The 20,710-nt window shown below is 36.3% G+C and overlaps 2 protein-coding genes and 1 long non-coding RNA gene across 3 annotated transcripts; all 3 read left to right on the top strand.

Annotated features, from left to right (window-relative positions):
• Positions 1–7,525: 7,525 nt before the first annotated feature.
• On the top strand, positions 7,526–8,331 carry LOC117787065. The gene is made up of 3 exons (XR_004617658.1): positions 7,526–7,867; positions 7,929–8,035; positions 8,103–8,331. It is a non-coding gene; the product is annotated as an uncharacterized LOC117787065 (long non-coding RNA).
• Positions 8,332–12,187: 3,856 nt separating this feature from the next.
• Positions 12,188–19,032, top strand: LOC117786220 (G protein alpha i subunit). Its single transcript, XM_034624329.1, has 5 exons — positions 12,188–12,724; positions 17,202–17,673; positions 17,738–17,832; positions 17,892–18,080; positions 18,151–19,032. Exons 1-5 carry the CDS (start codon positions 12,604–12,606, stop codon positions 18,339–18,341), a joined length of 1,068 nt encoding a protein of 355 aa, XP_034480220.1. The 5' UTR covers positions 12,188–12,603; the 3' UTR covers positions 18,342–19,032.
• Positions 19,033–19,196: 164 nt separating this feature from the next.
• LOC117786221 lies at positions 19,197–20,267 on the top strand. The gene is made up of 2 exons (XM_034624330.1): positions 19,197–19,441; positions 19,514–20,267. The coding sequence occupies exons 1-2, from the start codon at positions 19,369–19,371 to the stop codon at positions 20,161–20,163; spliced, it is 723 nt and encodes a 240-aa protein (XP_034480221.1). The 5' UTR covers positions 19,197–19,368; the 3' UTR covers positions 20,164–20,267.
• Positions 20,268–20,710: the final 443 nt, after the last annotated feature.

The raw sequence follows: 20,710 nt of genomic DNA, 5'->3' as shown, positions 1-20,710 counted from the left end.
ACTGTAAATTGTCTGCGATCTCCTTGTGCCTTGGAGCGTTCGTCGTTCCACTTGAGCTCTCTCAGTTCTTTTTTTAGTTCGCCTACGACTTGCGCAAATGCAGCGCTCTCAATTTTACTCTCACACTCAATCACACGCACACGCTCTCTTGTGTGTGGGTGTATGGTGTATTTTCGTACTCTCTCCTCTCTCAGTTCGACTCGCACCCAATTGGCTTGACTTATTTGTATGCGTCGCTCTCTTCGTTGCGAGCTATTGGAATGTGCTTGGAGCCGTATGACATTGGTAAATCCGAGGTATGACTGTATGACTATATTGGTATTGCAGTCTAGTCTCTCCCTCCCTCTCTCGCTCTCTCTTTTGTGCATTGGCACGCTATATATCTACAGGCCTTAAATGCGAATTGAAGCTAAGAAATGCAAACGTTTAATATTGCAAGCGATCCAATTAAATAGCTTTAGATACCATACACAGAAAAAAAATTCATTCTAAAATTTAAGTTTAAAATTCTTGACTTTGGTATGTTTTTAAATATTTAAGTTTAAAATACTTGACTTAGGTATGTTTTTAAATTATTTATTCAGGATTTTGTTGTTAAATTAAGACAATAAGCAGAGAAAATGGTAAGAAGAAGCCTAATTTTTTGATCTATTTAAAAAAAAAATTTGACAGAAATTCAAAGTATTGCATACATGATTTTAGATAATCCGGGATTACCGTACTTCTGACTCCAAATGTAATTGATTTGATCCCCGAACACCAGATTTTTTTCTGTGTAACATAGAAAACAAGAGCTATAGCGTTTATATATTTTCAAATTTTTAGAAAATACAACTAGATTTTGTTGAGATTAGACGCCTATTTTATAAAGATTTTCTCAGATTTACATACTATTTTTATATTATTATTAAAGTTTTAAAATTGTAAAAAGAAGTGGTAGATCAAACGTATACTTTACTAAAAAAAAAATATGAGTGGCCGCTACCTAATGCTAAATTCAAGTATAAATTAGTTTTGAAAATATAATTTTAACATAATAGATATGCAAGTATCTACAAGTCACAAAAACTATTCAGACTTAAGTATAAATATATATTTCCTTAAGCCCAATACTTGTTTTGCGAATATTTGAGTATAATTATATATTTATTAAAGGTAGATATGAGCTAAAAATTTAATACCTTTTTTTTATTATCAATAAATTTTATTTACTTACAAGTTATTTAAGTTATATTTTTAAGGCACTAGCAACAATCTCAATTTAAGTAAGATTTATTTTATTATTTTAATTTTGTTTCTTGTTATTTATTTAATTTATTTAATTGGAAAATCATATATTTATGCGATTGACTTTGAACTGCTTGCATCTGCAGAATTCAATTACTTTCTGTAATGACAACAACAATCACAAGAAGAAGCAGTTCAACCGAGTTTCAATGTCTTACTCCCGCAGAGTTTCTGCTCCTGCTTCTTGCTCCTTTCTCCAGCCAACAGTCAACAATCAACAGTTAATAAATAGTCAAAAAAACCCAGATCTCAAACCCAAATTACGGCGAATGAATTAACATTTAGCATTCATGGAAAGGAAGGGAAATTGTTGCCGCTGTTGCTGTCGCTGTCGCTGCTGGCGGCATTCAAACGAGCTGTTAATTGATTTAGCCGTTCTATGGTCCCGGTTCCGAGGTACGGCAAGGGGTACGGTTGCGGGTATGGGTACGAGTACGGGGCTTCGGTTGTGGGTCTCAGCTACTGCCTGGTACGGCTGCTCCCTGAGTGCCGCCATTGCTGTCAGCACTACGCCAACTCGCGAGTCGCGACCGTGACGACGATGGCGACGTTGCCGCTCTCTTCTCTCTGCGCTCTGTTCTCCACTCTGCTTTCTACGCTCTCCAAACGCATCTTTGCTGTTGTTGTTGTGCCAAGAGATCGCGCAACGTTTTAATCCCCAAGCAGTCAAACACGCACACACACGCACACGCTCTGAGTTACACAGACAGCTACAGATACAGATACACACGGAGGCGGAGTTTTGTTTACATTTAACGAATTCTATTTGTCGAACACGTCAGGCACGATTGGCGCTGTTGGCAGCAACAACAACAACGCACATTTTGTTAGCTACTTTTTTTTGTTCGATTTTTTTTTGACTTGACTTTTGGCCTGAAAGATATTTTAATTTCATTTTGCAAATATATCACAGGCAGACAATTTTTCGAAGCACTCGTCATTTTCAGAGAATTTCGTGGAATTTGCAGACAATAACCGCACAACAACAATAAAGCGATTACAACAACAACAATGGGCAATTAAAATCATTTTGTGTGTGTTTTTGGCATAATCTGCGGCTGTACATAGTCACTGTACGAATATATATGTATTCATATATGTACATATATTTGTATCTTAAACTCTTTGGCTATTTTCCTGTTGGTCGCTGCGGCAAGGCCATAAATTATTTTTACGTTTGATTATTATTACTTCTTATTCGGTTATTTTGCGTGCTGTTTTCGCTTGTGCATATATTCGGAATTTATTGTGAGTGAGGAATAAATTAAACAGGTTTCCAGCACAGAACTGAAAAACGCAATTTACCATTTAACTTTGCGCTGTATTAACTCTGGCGATTAATTAATTGCCCAGCCCAGGTGCCGATGAAAATACAACAGGAAAATGATTTCATTTTATTGATAAATGACATTGGCTAAAAATTGACGTAGGTGGAGAAAGCTTCTGTTAATTGTACAAAAATAATTAGCCATAATGCGTCAAACGTAGAAATCTGAAAATTCAATTTAATTTACTAAATCAATCAAAATGACTTTTATTGAGATCTTATTTTACTTAAAAAAATTTTCTAAATATCTTTTAAATATCACTTAAAATAATTCAACACATATTTTCCGAATTTTAAATGAAATCGAATTAAAATTTAAATAAGACGATCAAACTTGATTTTCTATTTTGAAATTACTGAATCAATAATTCTGATTATATTTCATTTAAGTCATTTTTTATTTGAGATATTTGCTAAATATCTTTAAAATATCATTTAATATAATTTAACATATAATTATCGAATCGAATTAAAATTCAAATAAGACGATCAAATTTGATTTTCTATTTCGTTTCTGTCGAAATTCATTGGAAAACGTTTTACCCGAAATTTCTTCGACATGACATCGTTCCTTGTACATATTTATAGACATCGATTCCAATGCAAAATGCCACACAACGCGGACATGAGCCGTGTCCGTGCGTCATCTTAACTGGGTCAACAGTTCCGCCAAAATTCTCAGTCATATTATAATTTTTTGCAGCTATGTGATCGAGGTCTTAATCCAGTTACAGCTGCATTAAAAACACTTCAGATCTTGTTCTAAGTATTCCTTTTAAAAACGCCCACAACAAACAACAACAAATCCGTTGAGGGAATTCCCAAACAAAACTCGTCATCATCATTCAGTTTTCAAGTTCAAATAATCATAATAAAGATAAGCAGCAACCATATAAATACATATACAATAGCTCTAGCTCTTTTTAACTCAATAACGCTATCTCGCTTGCACGCATGCTCTCTTGCTCTTGCAGTTGTTGTTATGGGCTTCTTGTACGGCGTTTGTTTTGCTTTTAATTTAATGTTAATGTTATTAAATGGCCAAATTGTTTACTATTATGCACGTTTGTAAACAAAATTATGTATACGACGCGTCTGCCACAGCAAGTTGAGTTGTAGTACACAAAGCGACGATCCCATTGATTCAACGTTGCTCCTCCTGCCCCACCGTCCCCCACTCCACCCCTCTCCACCCTTATGGCTCTATGTGGAATCGAAGGAATACCAAAAGAATACCAAACAAATACCAAATGCCGGCCATGGGCAGCATTGTTTAAACTTGCCTCGTGTTGTAGTTTAATAAACATTTAACAATTAAACACACACACTCTAAACACTTGATCCCCCCTCCCCTCCCCTTCCCCTCGACGCCAAATCCCCTCTGATTCCAAGTTGTATACAAGTTGGAGCTGCGGCACATTTGTTTTTGCACACTGACCTACAACAACAGGCAAAAGCAAACAATTGCAGCTTCCCCGGACACGTGCTCCACCCCCCTCACCACCTTGTGGCATGGACGTTTATTAAAACGTTGATCCGCCGGACAATAAATAATCAAATAGTCCAAAATTCAAAATATTTACATAGAGTTTCTACGAGCAAATTATGCCGTCTAGTTAACATTTTCCTTCTCTTTTTCTCTCTCTTGTTTAGTTATTTGTCTGCTCTTTTCTGCTGCTTTTCTTTTCTTTAAATATTTACAATTCTTGTTGTTCTTGTGCAATTTCTAACTCAACCGTTTCTATATCTTCATCTAGTACATATTGCTTTGTTTATTCCGATTCCCGATTTAACCTTTCATATGCAAAGATCACGTGCTGTTAAACGCATTTTAAAAAACCATAACAACATCAAACAAAAAATATTGATGCAAACAAATTATTTTAATTTTTATTCTTGTATTTGTGCTTAACTAAGGCCTCTTTGTTGACGTCTTGTTATTGCGTTTTTCCCACGCCTTTGATTTGTAAATATTTATCAAATATTTATAGTTCGCTCGGTTGGCCGTTAAGTGGAAATCGGCTTATTGGATTCTGTTTGGATAAACTTTGGTGACAGCCAATCCAATACTATTGGTCTAAACAAGAAAAAGGTATCTGTAAATAGACTGAAAATAGAAAAGTTGCGAAATTGTTGTCTATGATTAAGCTATTAATCATACTCAAAGGTCATTTAATACTTATACTAATCAATATTATTTAAAATTGCACAACTAAAAAGATGTTATTGAAATATAATCTTATATAATATATTATAAGATATTTGTCTGAAATATTCAGTAAATTGCAATAGTTTCGATTTCGATTTTCATCTCACCAGCCGTCTATCCAATGTCTTCTTAAGGTGTTTGATAACTATATCAGAGATATTTTGGTGCGAAATGTATACAAATTAATGTCAAATTTAAAATATCTGTTAAAAAATGGAATGAGACATTGGAAATCCGCCCGATTTTTGGATATTTAATAGACTTTAAACTTATTACATCAAATTATTATTGTGTTAGTTAACGAAGACATTAACTACATACAAATCTCAAAATTCCAATACTTAAAATATTCTAAAAATGAAATAGAAATCTTCATTTTAATATGGAAAATAAATTATGTTTTCTTTATAAATATTTTTTAACAAAACACATTCAGTAGTTTTTTTTTAATTTTGTAAATATAATTAGAAATTATTACAAAAGCAGAACTTTTATAAATGTTGGTGCAATTTTTACATTATTAATTGTTTTAATAATTAAGAAGAGCACACCATTTTAATTATACATAGCAATTATTTAACTTCAGCAAGACATTTTAATTTTAATTTTACCTTAGTTTTTAATATATTTTTCAGTCTTGTCGCTGCAGAGAAAAGAGAATGTTTGTTGCTTTGCATGTTGCCACACTTGGCAGTCGGACAGGGCCAGCTATAAACACCTTGCCACACGATTACAATTTCAAAATGGCCGCCAAAGTTTTGCGCAAGATGGCCAACACGACGTGTGTTTGGGCTGCCAGCTGCCAGTAAACGTTCGATCTTTCGATCTGTGTGCCATTGCCAAACTACTATGCAAACTATGGCATATAATAAAAGCACCAACAGACTTACACACACACACACACACACATACACACATATATATATCTATACAGATATAGGGACCCCCCGAAGATCGGTCGAGAGAGCATTTTGTGCGCCATTCAGCTGTCGAAACTGGCGCAATAAAATTGTACAATTTATAGACTTGCGATCCATTTGGTGCGCAATAATTGCGCCAAATTTACCAGAAATTAAGAGAAAAAAGCAACGAAGCGAAATACTTTTAAAAGGCCCCCAACAACAAAGGCTGAGCACGAATATAGGAAGCGGAAAGTACCCGACGATGGGTTGAACAGTCAATAGGTCGAACAGTCAAATCGACGATCCTCACAAAAGCCATTTCCACTTGGCTTGTTGTTTAGCTTTTAGTTTAATAGCCGGTACTTAAAAACACGTTGACTCACAGCGGGTTGAAGTAGGAGGAAGAAAACAAAAATAAGAAAAACATAAAAAATAAGAAGTGAAAATGAAGAATGCAGTAGGAACAGGAAATTCAACAACAAGCAATAATCGAGTGGGATTTTATATGTTTTTCATCGATTTCAATGCTCAATTTTGCAATACAGATCGTAATTAATTAATTACAGGCGATTTCGCCAAAAAGGAAACACATCGCTGATTATGTGATAAATGCCAAGCTCTACAATACACTCAAATAATCGAACAATGTGGCATGTGGCATGCGGCGCCCTTCTTAAAGCTACGAGTTCTTGTACAACGTGCACCAATCTTCATTTTTTCGAACTTTTTTTTTGGGCATCTGTTTCTTTTCAATCGACACGTATTGTCGTCATTGAATTGATGTGGTTGTTGTAGATGCTGCTGTTGTTGTTGTTGTTGGCATGGATACAACTCTTGATGGTGTCGCTCACATTTTTTGCTTTGTTCTTGGCTTTTGTAGATTTTATACCAATCTCTTTCAGTGTTTTTTTATAAGCGACTGAACTTTGGCCTTCGAAAACAGCGCACCTGTGTGCCGTATGGAACTGTAAAAAATAAATAGAAAAAATACAAATTTCTCAAAAATTGATTCTCAGATCAATAGTCTTGTTTTTCATTTAAAATGTATTTAATTTTTGTTATCTTTGTTCTTAACTCATAGCTTAGTAATTTAAATAAATACTATAGCTTAATGTACCTCCAAAAAGTAATACCTCTGAAATGTTTTTATTTTTTAAAGTACAGATTAGTTGAAAACTGAGCAGATCATCATTAGCTATGCACCGTTTTTTTTTTCTAATACTCTCAAGTACCTTGGAGGGAGGCCACAAAACACGAAACATGTAAAATACAACATGTAAATTTGGGTTAATCGAAGGCGACATCCTGACGCAGCGACTGTCGTCTAATTACCCGCCGTAAATCGAGGCGCTGACAAATATTGTGACATGGCGTCGCCGAGACATTGTCACTGTGGTTCCAAACCACTTGATGCTCGGACCCGGGTATCCGTTGCCTCAGACAAATCGAGGCTAATGTGTGGTCGACACTTGAGATCCGGTAGCGGGGTGGGGGCAGCTCACAAGAATGTGAAATTTGATACTGAAATTTCAAATACCAAGCGCGAGTCACAGCAAAATTAAAACAATAAAATCGTTCGTTTGCATATAAATTCGTTCTATAAAAAATAATTTATTATATTTGCCAGCTTTTAGATTGATTTTAGTGCTACCACTTTGAGATTCAGAAAATTTGTTAAAGAAAACAAAAAGATTTCGTTGAAAACAAAGTCATCCATCAAAAAATCGACTTTTTATGAGAATTCAACTTTGTGCCATTTATATTCCAGACTTCAGTGTAAAAACGTAGTATAGTTTTAAACAAAATATATTCAATTTTCGGCTTAGTTTCAAAAATTCAGTATGAATCGTTTGATAAATTTTTCACTTTTAAGATTGGGCGAGTCTTATATATCATGTCTTCGGCAAATGAGCGGTCAGAAAAAGGATCCTTGCAAGAAGAAAGCGGATCCATGCAAGAAGAAAGCGGATCCTTGCAAGAAGAAAGCTGATCCTTGCAAGAAGAAAGCTGATCCTTGCAAAAAGAAGGCTGATCCCTGCAAAAAGAAGGCTGATCCCTGTAAAAAGAAGGCTGATCCCTGTAAAAAGAAGTCTGATTCATGCAAAAAGGATGAAGGCAAAGGAAAATCTTTATGTAGTAAAGGTATGATTTCTAATTCAAAAACTAAACTTTTTGTATAGTTGTTAATTAATATTTTTCTTAGTACTCACACCAACCTCTCCACGTTGTAAGGACGGAAAAGGGGGCAAGGGTGGAAAAGCTAAGAAATAATAATGTTGTCTAATCTAACTGTCGTACCTGAACCGAACGGTTAGTAAAATCTAAGAGTTGCAATCGTAATCCACTTGTTTCTCTATACCAATGGCAATTATTGTAGGCAACTGACCGTCTGGCGCCTTCTCTGCAAATACCGGGTGTGGATCAGTACACATAATGGATCACAAATTGTTATAATGTTGCCGGAACGACATGAATCAGTAGTAGTTTACGGCTGGCCAGGCACACAGAGATCATAAAACGGAACGCTCAGACATTATAAAGCCATAAAGCAACAAGTAAAATCGGCGCAAAAATAGCTGGCCAGAAGGGGAACTAACAGGAGAAAAGAGAAAAAAAACCCATAAACAATGATAAAAGTCTCTGAATTTCCATGGACATTTTATGACGATGCCACTAATGCTCCTATGAGTACACATGGTACGTAGCCCTTGATAGTAACGAAACTACGGATATACTCAAAATTAATGGTGTAAAATCTCGAAACGCATAAAATTTTTGTGAAAAATTTCTGAAAATATAGAAACTTTTATAAAAATAATTGCATTATTCTTGGGAAAAACTGCACTATATCAGCTGGCAGGTGCTTAAAAGCTCCCACGTAACCATAGCCGCGAGATGCTGTTCTCTGATCTCAACCTCTGGCATCCATGACAAAAGATTTTTCCACTGTAATACTGCAATGGGAATTCATAAATTTCACACCCATCCCCGACGAGTCAATTTTTATGGCAATTCAATTGCACTGGCATCGATATTTGTTTCCTGCTGCTGCTGCTGCTGCTGGTACTGCTACCAAGTCTGCACCCGTTCCCGGGCAGGTTGCAGCCGTATGGCCGTGTACGTTTCGGTTTTCCCTATGCTTCATGTAAACAAAACCATTTCTAGACACGGGCCGCATTTGTCGAACGATGTTGCTGCTGTTGCTCTGTGCCCCAATACTCAATAGTTAAAATACTTTTTTTCATCATTTATTTTTATTTTTTTTTTACTTTTTCTTGGGTTTTCAAACGATCGATCGGATCTACACATCAAATGTACATACGGTAGTGCAGGCACATTTTTTTCTTCCTGTTCACTACACTCTCTGTATTTTGGGTAATTATTACTTTTTCAATGTAAACAACGCTGCTAAATTTAGTCTATGGGCATACGAATATAAATTTACAAACGCCCTCATTTCGCATCAACAATGACAAGCTGTCATTTAAATATTCAAATATGGGCATTTCCAAGATTTATGTATAAATTAATATATTTTTAATACTTTTTAGAAATAAAAAAATACACTAAACAAACTGATTGAGATAAACGTTTTTTTTTTTATATTTTTGCTGAATCGATAGAGATTTTGTGAAATAATCAATTCTCTTAAAGATAACTTGACAGAAAAAGAATTAAATTAAAGATTAGTTAATTGAAAAAATTTTTAAATTAATACATTTTTATTAAAGATTAGTTAATTGAAAAAATTTTTAAATTAAAACATTTTTAATTTAATACATTTGTATATTGTTACTTGAAAATTAGCTTTTCAAGAATACATTAATTTTTATCAATTTGAAGTTATGGGTTCAGATTGACCTTTTTCTAGAAATGAACATTTTTAAATATTTCAATTAAAGGTATTGCAAAATTTGTTATATATGGTCACACTGCACTTCTCCCTTTCCAAAATTCAAATTATTTATATTTTCACTCCTTGTCAATCCAACAATCAACCGATAGACTCTATCGACGACTTTCAAAAGTGCCGAAAATCGATCGATTGACGCAGGCGATGATCGACGGGCGGTCGGTCAAGAATCCATCACTTCAGTGTCTAAAAAGTCTGGAACTCCACTTGAGTGTGGAGTGTGGAGTTTAGAGTGTGGAGCTGCGTCGCCATTGCCTTCATCTCCCATCTCCCAACTAAAAACGTACATCTTTCAAATTTACAGCCGCCTTCGTTCTGTTCAACCTTTCAACGCATAAAAAGACGAGGCGTAAAGTTTTTCCCAAATGATTTTTCTATTTCAAATTATCGACGAAATTAATCTTAATCTTGAGTTTGCTCAACACATGTGCTAAACGGTGTGTGTGTGTAGGTGTATAGAAGTGAGCTAACTGTAAAACACACTCACACATGCACACGTATACATATGCATATCTATTTCAAGGCCTTGGACTCCTTTAATTGTTGTTGTTGCTGTTGCTGCTGTTGTTTGCTTTGGTTTTTGTTTTTGTGCGCACGCCGATTGAAGTTTGGCCGACGCCGACGTCGACGTTCGTCAAATTTGTTGGCATCAGCAAACGGCAAAACGGTTTGAATTCATTGGAGAGTACAATAACAACAACAACATGAACAAGTACGAGATCAGCGACAGCAGCAATGGTGATGATGATGATGATGATGCCGATGACGAGTAAGACAGCCGAGTAGGAGAAGAAAGAGGAAGAGACTTTGCATGCGCTGCGTTGCAACCTCGACGGCCACCAATTGGACCACCCAAAGAGTCGACTGTCCGCGCCCCTCTCGCGCCATATCCCCCTAAGCTTCAAGCCCCAACCCCGCCATCTCCAACCCCTAAAACCGCATCAATCCATATTTCTCTAGCTGCTGCTGCTGCTGTTGCCGCCGATGTCGTTGCCGTTGGCTTTTTACTTTTTACGATAAATTACAGCACCACAGCAGCAATGCTGCAATCATTCATTCATGAGGGGATCCCGATTCCCCCTTTCCCATTCTCAGCTCGCGGCTCGTGTAAACATGTGTAAATCATGACCCGTTGATCGCCTCCACGTAGACAATGTACTGTGGGGAGAAAAGCAACATGTGACGTCCTCGACGAAACCAACAACTTTTGCACTGCGACCTCAGCTCCACTGATAAAAAGAAATACCAGAAAACTAGAAAAATAGCTATATAATTAAAAATTTATGTATTAAATTTTGATATAATATAGATCACATTTAAATCAGCCAGGTACTGAAAATAATCAAAATTGATAAAAAAAAAGTTTTCAATAACATAAAAAATTTAAAAATAAAAGAAATGATTGATACCAATACCATTTTTTTGAATTTTTTTTTAATAGCAAATATTAACTAAATTTGATTAATAAAATAAAAGTATTTAAATAACATTTAAAAGTGATTTTTTTCTCTGTATCGCTTTCAGTGATCTTCAATTTACAAATATGGACAAATTAGTTGAGGAAAGCTGTACTTCCCCTATCCAGTACTGCCGCCCTGTCCAGCCAATCATCGATTTCCAATTAATTGAAGTTTTTGAATGCAACTTGCTGCCATTTGGCGCCTGCTGCTATGTTGGCCGACAGCGCAGACCGGCAATTCTCATCCTCAACATGGTTGCATTGTCCCGAAAGGCCAAAGCAAATATTATTTATGCATGTATTTACATACTTATGTATGTATGTGTGTTGAGTATGCGCCCGTTCGGGCCCTGAGAACTTTTTCGGTTTGTGCCCACATTGAGCAAACGCCGTGTACTTCCGAGTCGCACACAAATTTGTCTGTTCCCTGTTTGTTTATACTTAAAGCGTTGTTTCAATAAACATCGCATGGTAAAGGGCAAATTTTTGATATTGAAATGTTGATACATTCCAAAATATGTGCAGCCTTTGCATACTTTATGTTTGGGAACGACATTTGACATATCGAATTAAACCGGAATAAAATCATCAACGTCTTCTTTGTCAACTAATAAATAAATGTTTACTCAAAAAATTTATGCATAATTTTTTCAAACATAAGCAAAGCATTATTCAAAAAATCAGATGTTTATTTAATAGCGCGCCAATAATGTCGGAGTGCTGCCAGACAGTTGGATTGAAGAGTGTGACCACTTCTGATTTTAAGACAGATTATAAATTTAGCATAAAAAAATTAAGTCAAATTTATAATTTATTTTAAATTGAATTCGGTCAGGACATATTATTGTTGTCAATTTAAATTTTGTAACAAAGATATGAGGCTAAGCAACAGTCTGGCAACTCTAGAGCTGTGTGTGTGATGTCAGTGTTGCCCCACTATACTGCAGTGCAGCCAACTTGTTAGAGAAAAAATAGCTAATTTTACCAATCGAACTCTGAAAATAGCCAGAGCTGGCTATCGCACAATGATATCGATATGTCAACATTATATATCAACAACCCTAATTCTGATCGATGCGTTACAACTCTAAACCGCAGTAGAAGTTAAAAAGTGATTCACGCTACCGAACGAACGGCAGAAGCAAATTTGCCAAAAATATAATAATAATTAGCATTGCCGCCAGACATAGCGTTAGAAAATTTAAATAACTGAATAAGGCCGCCGCGAGTGTTTTGGAAAGTGTAAATCGACGGCCCCGCTGAGTCTGCGTCGCTCTGACTTTGAGTGCGCGTGTGCGTGTGCATGTGTGTGTATGTGCCTGTGTGAAAGGAGGAGGAGAAGCAACCAAAAAAAGTGTACAGACGACGCGCAGACGCAACGATCTGCAGTGGCCAATTAAAAGTACCGAAAAACGCGAGTGAAAATTAATTAATAATTGGCGAAAAGTTCGCCAAAAATATTCATAGTTGCTTAACAATATTAAATAAAATAAATTTTATAACAAAATGGGTTGTGCCGTGAGTACAGCACGAGATAAAGAAGCCATCGAGCGTTCGAAAAGCATAGACCGGGCGTTGAGAGCAGAAGGAGAACGTGCCGCCTCGGAGGTTAAACTCCTGCTTTTAGGTGCGTTTCATCATCAGATCTCTTTTATTCGTTGTTTCGTCAATATTTAATTAGTGCATAAGAATGTGACGCCATCTACACTTGGTTTTCAGCCACAAACATCAGCGAAAAATGCGGAACACACAAAACATTCTTTTATATGGGGTGACTTTTGCAGGCTGCATTTCTTTTGTTTTTTTTTTCAATTAAAAGAAGTTGCTTTGAAACTCGAAACGCTATTATGCAATGTACAAACATACATATGTCTAATAATTCGATTGCGATAAGAAATTGAACGTAAATTGAAACCAAATGTCGAACTGGCGGCTGCGGCGTCGACGACTCCCGCAACTGGGGCGCCATCAATCGGCTGGCAGATGGAAACATGTTTGGACTGCGGTTCTTTTTACATGCACATACACATGTACAAATACATACACACATATGAGTGGCACTTGTTGTTGCGGTTCTGTGAGAATTGTGCATTGAGGCATAGCGACGCCAGCATATCAACTTTGACCTCTGTCAGTCTCTTGCAGAGTGAAATTAAACACCACTTCACGTCTTAGCCTTCTGCAATTAAATTTCTATACCAAAAAGAAAAAAAACTACACCGAGAAATTATATTTGAATGCTCCGCAAGCGCACTTTCATTCATTCAATGTTTAAAACAATGAAATGGGTTTTTTTCAACTTTCAAGCAGCAGTCAACAAAAGCTACCACATACATACATAGTTATAAACATACACATACATACACACATAGTTGCACTTAGCCGCATTGTTAATGAAGCGGCGCTCCGTTTGCTCGACGATGACTCAAAAGGGGCTGACGAGTGAGTGAAATGACAGCCGCAGGGGGTGCGAAAGGGACATTCGACATGCCAGTTAAATGATACTCGAGATGAACTCATAACACTCGACAACCCTAAATTGGAATGCAGCTAGAAATCACTGGAACCTTAGACATACAGTTGGTCAAGTAGCTGTTTTGACCAAACAAAACAAAATAAATAAAAGATTCTTAAGAAATTAAAATAGAATATCAAAATAAAATAGGTAATTTTATTTAAGATTATCATAACAAATACTTGACATACTGTATTTGCACTTTGCTGACAAATCGTATAAAAATAATAAATTGTTTGCAATTAACAATAGTTTGCCGTAAATAAATAAGTATTTTAAAAAAAAATATAAAAGTATGTGTGTATGTAGTTTTAACATAAACAGAATTTCATTGATCTGCTCTTCCAGCTGCTCGTTAAATCAAACAGTTCAGTGACAAGTTCAGCAACTATGCAAGACAGTGTTTTTAGTGTAGTGTAGAAAACACCTTGCAACATTTACGCTCGTATTTATTTAATTGTGCACACATCTAGTTATTGTTGTTTTTATTTCTATGGTATTATGTATCTCTTTTGGCTTTTGGCTGCTGCGCCTGCGTTCACTCATTTGTGCGCTCTTTCGCTCTGTCCTCTTCAAGTGTCACTCAGCTGCTAGCCGCCTCTTTATCGCAGACCTAATTGGTCGGGGCAGCGACTCTTGTTGTTGTTGTTGTTGCTTTTACACTGACATTTAAAGTGGGGTGAACGATATTAGCGCAAATAAATGGCCCCCACATCAAATGCAGCTGCGTGTGTGTGTGTGTGTGAGTGTTTGAGTGTGGTGTGTGCATGTGTCGGTGAGTGTATTTGAACTGCGCTTGTGGCTTGGCAGCGATGTTGGCGATGTTTGCGATGTTGTTGCGACTCTGTGACGTTTGAGGCTTCGTTTTTATTGTGTATTGTGTAGATTTAATAAAATTTTGCTATTGTTGCAGTGGGTGTCTGACCATTGCCCTCTTTTCTCTCTCTCTCGCAGCCTCTCCAGTTGAATTACACCACTTAATTTGCTGTCGGTTTCACTCTTTTATGCCCCATCTCCCTCCAACCCATGACACGATATTCAATTGACAGTGCAACTTTCATTTCAGTTCTTTTTTCGTCTGTAATTTGAAATATATCATGTCGTTTTTATTGTATTTGCATAAGATTGCGATAGTCTCGCATTTCTCACACTTGAGGCGTGAGTAAGAAATGTATGAGCAGAGTAAATGAAATTAATAAATAAGAAAGCACATGATGCCTTCCTTCCCCATTACAGATAAACAATATTCGACATACAAACATACACTCACACACACATACATTTAAGAACCCCTGAAATACAACACGAACTGTCAACACAAATAACTTAATCAACAATTTTTAAGAACTTATATACTTAAGTCTGTGTCTGTACGTATATAATGTACTTTATGTGCTGTTCTTGTCGCTTGTCGCAATAATTCATTCCACGCCTTATCAGTATTATCAATAAATGACCTTTGCGTCAATTATCAACTGGTATTTTCAACTAAATTATTGGTCGAACTCTGATTTCTTTTGATTATCAACTACAAGTAAATATAAACAACAATTTCTCTAAATAGTTATTTTAACACACATTTACATATTGATTAATGTTCCCACTTCCGTTTGCCAATTGAATTATGATTCCGAGTGTTTATTTACGAGTAATAAGTGCAAGTACTTCTGATTAATGTTTCTTTTATTTTCTCACTATAGTTATCTAAAAGTTCAGACGCCAGCCGCTTGGCGGCGCCAATAAAACTCGATTACGATTACTCATGCAACTAATCGAGCGACATGGAATGATTTCTGCTTTCTTTTGTTGTCAGAATCGCAGTGTTTGTTTTTAGTCACCTTTAATATACACACACATGGGTATGCATGCATGTGTGTGTATCTAATTGCACAGGAACTGCAATCAGATAGAAATTATAGCGTTGAAGTGTGTGTGACACGCCTTAAAGTCTAGCTTGGGGTGACGGAGTCTGTACGTGTGGTGTGTGTGTGTGAGTGTGCTAATGAAGTTAATTTTAATACCGCTGATTATCATGATGAGCGATGCTAATGAACATTATGTGTTTGTTGTTGCTGCTGTTCAGGCACGCTTTGTACTCACCGCCAATCGGAACGTTCTCAGCTCTCTCTTTCTCTTTGAGAACTTCTCTCACTGTTCGGTTATTATGGCACAGCTAACGGTGCATTGATAAATGAAATGTATGCGTGTGTGTATCTTTGTTGTTGTTTTTATTAAATTGACCTTTTTTCGCCATTGTTGCGATCAGTTTATATTTTTACATTTTGTTTTATCATTCGGTGGCAAGTTTCAAACATTTCCCAATTTGTATTCCGATTGGCAAGGGCCCCTATTATAAACAACAACAACAACAGTAACTTGGCTGACCGTTTTTTAAGCCATCACTTTGGCATAACGACATTTTTGTTTATTGCTAAATTAGTGCGCATTGTTGTTCGAAAAAATAAACTTAATATATCAACAAACTGTTAATGCTCGCTTTGGTGGGCTGTAAGTTGGACTTGGAGAGTACTAAGCGCAGTAAAAGTGAAAGTACAGTCACAGAGGCAATGCAATTACCTAACCATCCATCAGTCTTACTCGCCGTCTCCGTCTTCATGTGTGCTTCTGTCTGGGAATGGACCCAACTACACTAGCACACAGACACACACATAAACACACTCAGCCAACAACAACAACGACAACAGTATTGAATATTGCAAAGTTTAAAATACAAAAAAAAAGCTAGCTTAATGTTCCATTGTTGCAGTCATCAACATCATATATCGTTTTATAACTTTAACCAGCATAGACCGGTAGCTAAAAAAGATCATGTTGGTAATGAAAACATTTTTTATTGATTTATTTTTATTTTTTGTGGAAGTTGTTAAGAAATAGAGGAAACTAGACAGCACGTAATATTATTGGTTATCTATTGAATCTAGTTACAACACCTGTTATTATTTTTATTATTTTTTTATTTAATGTCAACGATAAGAACAGCAATATTTAAAGTTAAAAATAAAGTAAGATTTAAAAAATTGATTTTAATTAAAAATTAAAATACATTTTTTAAAAATTTAGACTGAAAAAATAAAACAAAACCAAATAATTTCAGATTAGTATTCGTATTAGTAATTGTATTATAAAATAAAATACAATTGTACAAGATGTTTTAAAAAGTATTAGTAATAATATCATTATAAGCACAAGGATTAGTAATAGTTATAATTATGCTCAGCATTATATTTTGTTTTGTTTGTAAATAAATAAATTGCAATCACTTCTAGTTGGATAGTAATAAAAACCTATATGTATGTGTGTAACAAGCTCTATTACTCAAGATTACATGACCATCGCAATTTAGCAACGGAGTCAGCGAGCTTTTTGGCCTCTTGAACCCAAAGACAATTGAGCAATTTGTGGTATTCATTCATAAAGACAGTAAAGCGACTCGGCAATTCATTGATTCATTTCATTGGCGCGTTTCACGCATGCCATAAACGAAAGAAAGATGGAAATTTTCCTTTCCGATTATAATGAATGAGTTTATTACACAATTGTAATTCTACTTTTCATTGCTTATTTTCAGGTGCCGGTGAATCGGGCAAATCGACGATAGTGAAACAAATGAAGATCATCCATGAGACGGGCTACTCGCAGGAGGAGTGTGAGGAATATCGTCGTGTGGTTTACAGCAACACTGTGCAGAGTTTGATGGTCATCATTCGTGCCATGGGTCGGCTAAAGATCGAGTTTGCGGATCCCGGCAAAACGGACATTGCACGCCAGTTCTTCACACACGCCTCGGCGGCAGACGAAGGCATTCTACTACCGGAAATTGTGATGCTCATGAAGAAACTGTGGTCAGATGCCGGTGTCCAGCAATCCTTTTCACGCTCTCGCGAATATCAGTTGAATGACTCGGCCGGATACTATCTGAATTCCCTGGATCGCATTGCGCAGCCCAATTATATTCCCACACAGCAGGATGTGCTGCGCACTCGGGTCAAGACCACAGGGATCATTGAGACGCACTTTAGCTGCAAACAGTTGCACTTCAAGTGAGTAAACTGATCTTATTTAGCATTATTTGTTTAAATTTCAAATCAATCTTTATCCTTGCAGACTCTTTGATGTGGGCGGTCAGCGATCGGAGCGTAAAAAGTGGATTCATTGCTTTGAGGGCGTCACGGCCATTATCTTTTGTGTGGCACTGTCTGGTAAGATTCCGTCTTGAATTATGCTATATACAGTATTTAATTGAACATTTCTCTGGCAGGTTATGACTTGGTCTTGGCTGAGGATGAGGAAATGAATCGTATGATTGAATCACTCAAACTCTTCGACTCCATTTGCAATTCAAAGTGGTTTGTCGAAACGTCCATAATACTCTTCTTGAATAAAAAGGATTTGTTCGAGGAGAAAATCAAGCGATCTCCCCTGTCAATATGCTTCCCGGAATACACAGGTATTACAAGCACTCTATTTAATTCTCTTAAAACTGTATGACTAATAGATTGATATACCTTTCCTTACAGGTTCCAATACCTTTGAGGAAGCCGCCAACTATATACGCATGAAGTTTGAAAATCTCAATAAACGAAAAGACCAAAAGGAAATTTATACGCATCTCACCTGCGCTACAGATACAAATAATGTGAAGTTTGTATTCGATGCCGTTACAGATGTTATCATCAAGAACAATCTAAAACAAATTGGCCTATTCTAATAATATATATATATATGTATATGTAGAAGCAGCTTATACAATACGACTAGAGTGCGTCTTAGTATTAAAGGAAAACGCGCAAACATTTCCATTACATTATAAATTAATTAATTCTAGAGACATACTATTTACATACAATATACATATGTAGTTCCATTATGTATAGTAATACGTACATATGCTATTATAACATTTTAAATGCTTTACATGCTCTTGAGATAAACTTATCTATATACATATGTTAATATGAATACGAACCGATTTTGTTGCCAATAGTCGAGGAACAAATAATAAGTTTAAATTGCTATAAGTGAACTAATTAAAATACGCATGTATGTATGTAATTTAACAAGTGTAAATTAGGCGACAGGAGTTCGATAAAGACAACTGCCCAGATTTGTTTTAATGCACTGCGCACAATTGTGGCCAGTTATCTTTGCTTTTAGTTAAGTTTAATTCATGTGACTAAATTGCATGGCGCAAAATCAACAGACTCACACAATTCGTCATTCTCTCATTTTGCGCCATGCACTTTGATGCCACGTTTTGCAACACTACATTTTGCCAAGAGCTTAGCGCACCATTGAAGTGAGCGTGGGCTTAATTTATGTATGCCCTTTTTACATGTAACTAGAAAACTTACTAATTTTTGTTAGTAATAGTTTGAATAAAGACAAAACACAACAACTAACAAGTGTGATTTTTAATATGATGACGCAACTGAAACAGGTAACCAACAGAGATAGCGTTGTCCTTTTTCGACAAAGCTGAATTTATTAAGAGCACGTTTATCAACACTGCTTGTTTATAAATTCACCACGCTTGTTTCCTAGAGTGGTGAGTCTGTGACAGTGTCAAATTCACCTCGAGTCTTGCCTTCTGTTTGCTGTCAGATTTTGAAAGAGTTAGATTAGAGTTTAAATAATTCAATCAAAATTTCACAATATTCTGGTTATTCAAGTAGCTCTGTTTAGTATTGTGTAATACACGGAATTCAAGCTGAGCTTAAACAACAACAAAAAAAACAATGTTACGTGCAGTATTTTCGGTCAGTCAACGTGTCAAACTTCCCCATGCTGTGATTCTGATGAAGACCATGGGTAAGTCCCCTTTTTCTCTACTGAAGAAGTCACAAGTGACGAATATGAATTGAATTCCAATTCTCCACACAGATCACACCATATTGGCTGGTAGTAAGCTGCGTCTGTCGCAGTCTCTGTTTCCATCCCGATCCCGGCAGCTGGTGCGCTGCTTTGCCAGCGGCGATGACAGGATCAAGGGAGCTGCGGGCGCCAATCAAGGTGGCATCATAGGCACCGTTGGTTCACAGGCGACAATGGGACAAGCAGCCGGCACCAGCGATGCAGCCACGTGTGCTCAGGTGCAGGTGCAGGCGGCAACCTTTGGCACTCGTGACGATAAAGTTGGCAAGCAGTGTGATAATCAGACCAAAGCGGGCAACATAACATCGCAGTTGCATGCCACGCCATCGCTGACAGAGTGTGGCAAGATTGGCACTGCCGAATCGGCTGAGGCAACAAAGCCAAAAAAGGAGACTGGTTCCGGTTCCGGCCAGGCTGGTTCAGTTAGCAACTTGGCCGACGATGCTGTCAAGCAATTGCAGGAAGCGGCTGCCAATCTGCCCAGCAAGGCGCAGGTGGAGAAGTTTGTCTTTCGAGTGGTGGCCTTTGTCTATGATATACTCTATTTGACGGGCACCTGGACCATTCGCTTTGTCAACGAGAAGATCCTGCAAAACGCCACTGTAAAGCACTACTGGAAGCAATTCCACGATAAGATGGAGCAGGCCAAGAAGGACTAAAACACTGCTTTCTAAATCAGTTACAATTAACAGAATTCAACCACATTTTGAACATGTCCATAACACGTTAAACAAAGCTGATAAATCTCAAATTTCAAGAACTATTTGTATTTGTATTTCATTTGTATGCCGCCAAGTTGGCACATTTTTTGTTTGGTTTTGTATTGCATTCAAAATCAGGGACGGTAAATAATGTTTATTCTTTTTTTTTTTTTTTTTTTAAGTCATTCACTTTTAGTTATTTTAAAAGAGCGTGAAATATACCACAATTTTCTTCAATTTTTGATTATTATTATTTTACTCGTAAAATAATGATTATTTTTGAGCAAAAAACAAATAAAACTCAAATAATATTTATTTGTAAACCAAATAAAACTCATCAAATAATGATTATTTCTTGAGTTATAGTTTTGATTATTTCTTGAGTTATTTTTTGATTAAGTTATTTTGACTAGAAATATGCATACATTTTTTCCATATTCATTGTAAAAAGTCAAAATAACAACTTGAATTTTATTTTGGATCAAACAAATAAAATAATAATTAT

Source organism: Drosophila innubila (genome assembly GCF_004354385.1).
Source record: "Drosophila innubila isolate TH190305 chromosome 3L unlocalized genomic scaffold, UK_Dinn_1.0 0_D_3L, whole genome shotgun sequence".
NCBI lineage: Eukaryota > Metazoa > Arthropoda > Insecta > Diptera > Drosophilidae > Drosophila > Drosophila innubila.
Note: the sequence above shows the minus strand (reverse complement) of the source record. Positions and strands in the feature narration are given on the sequence as shown.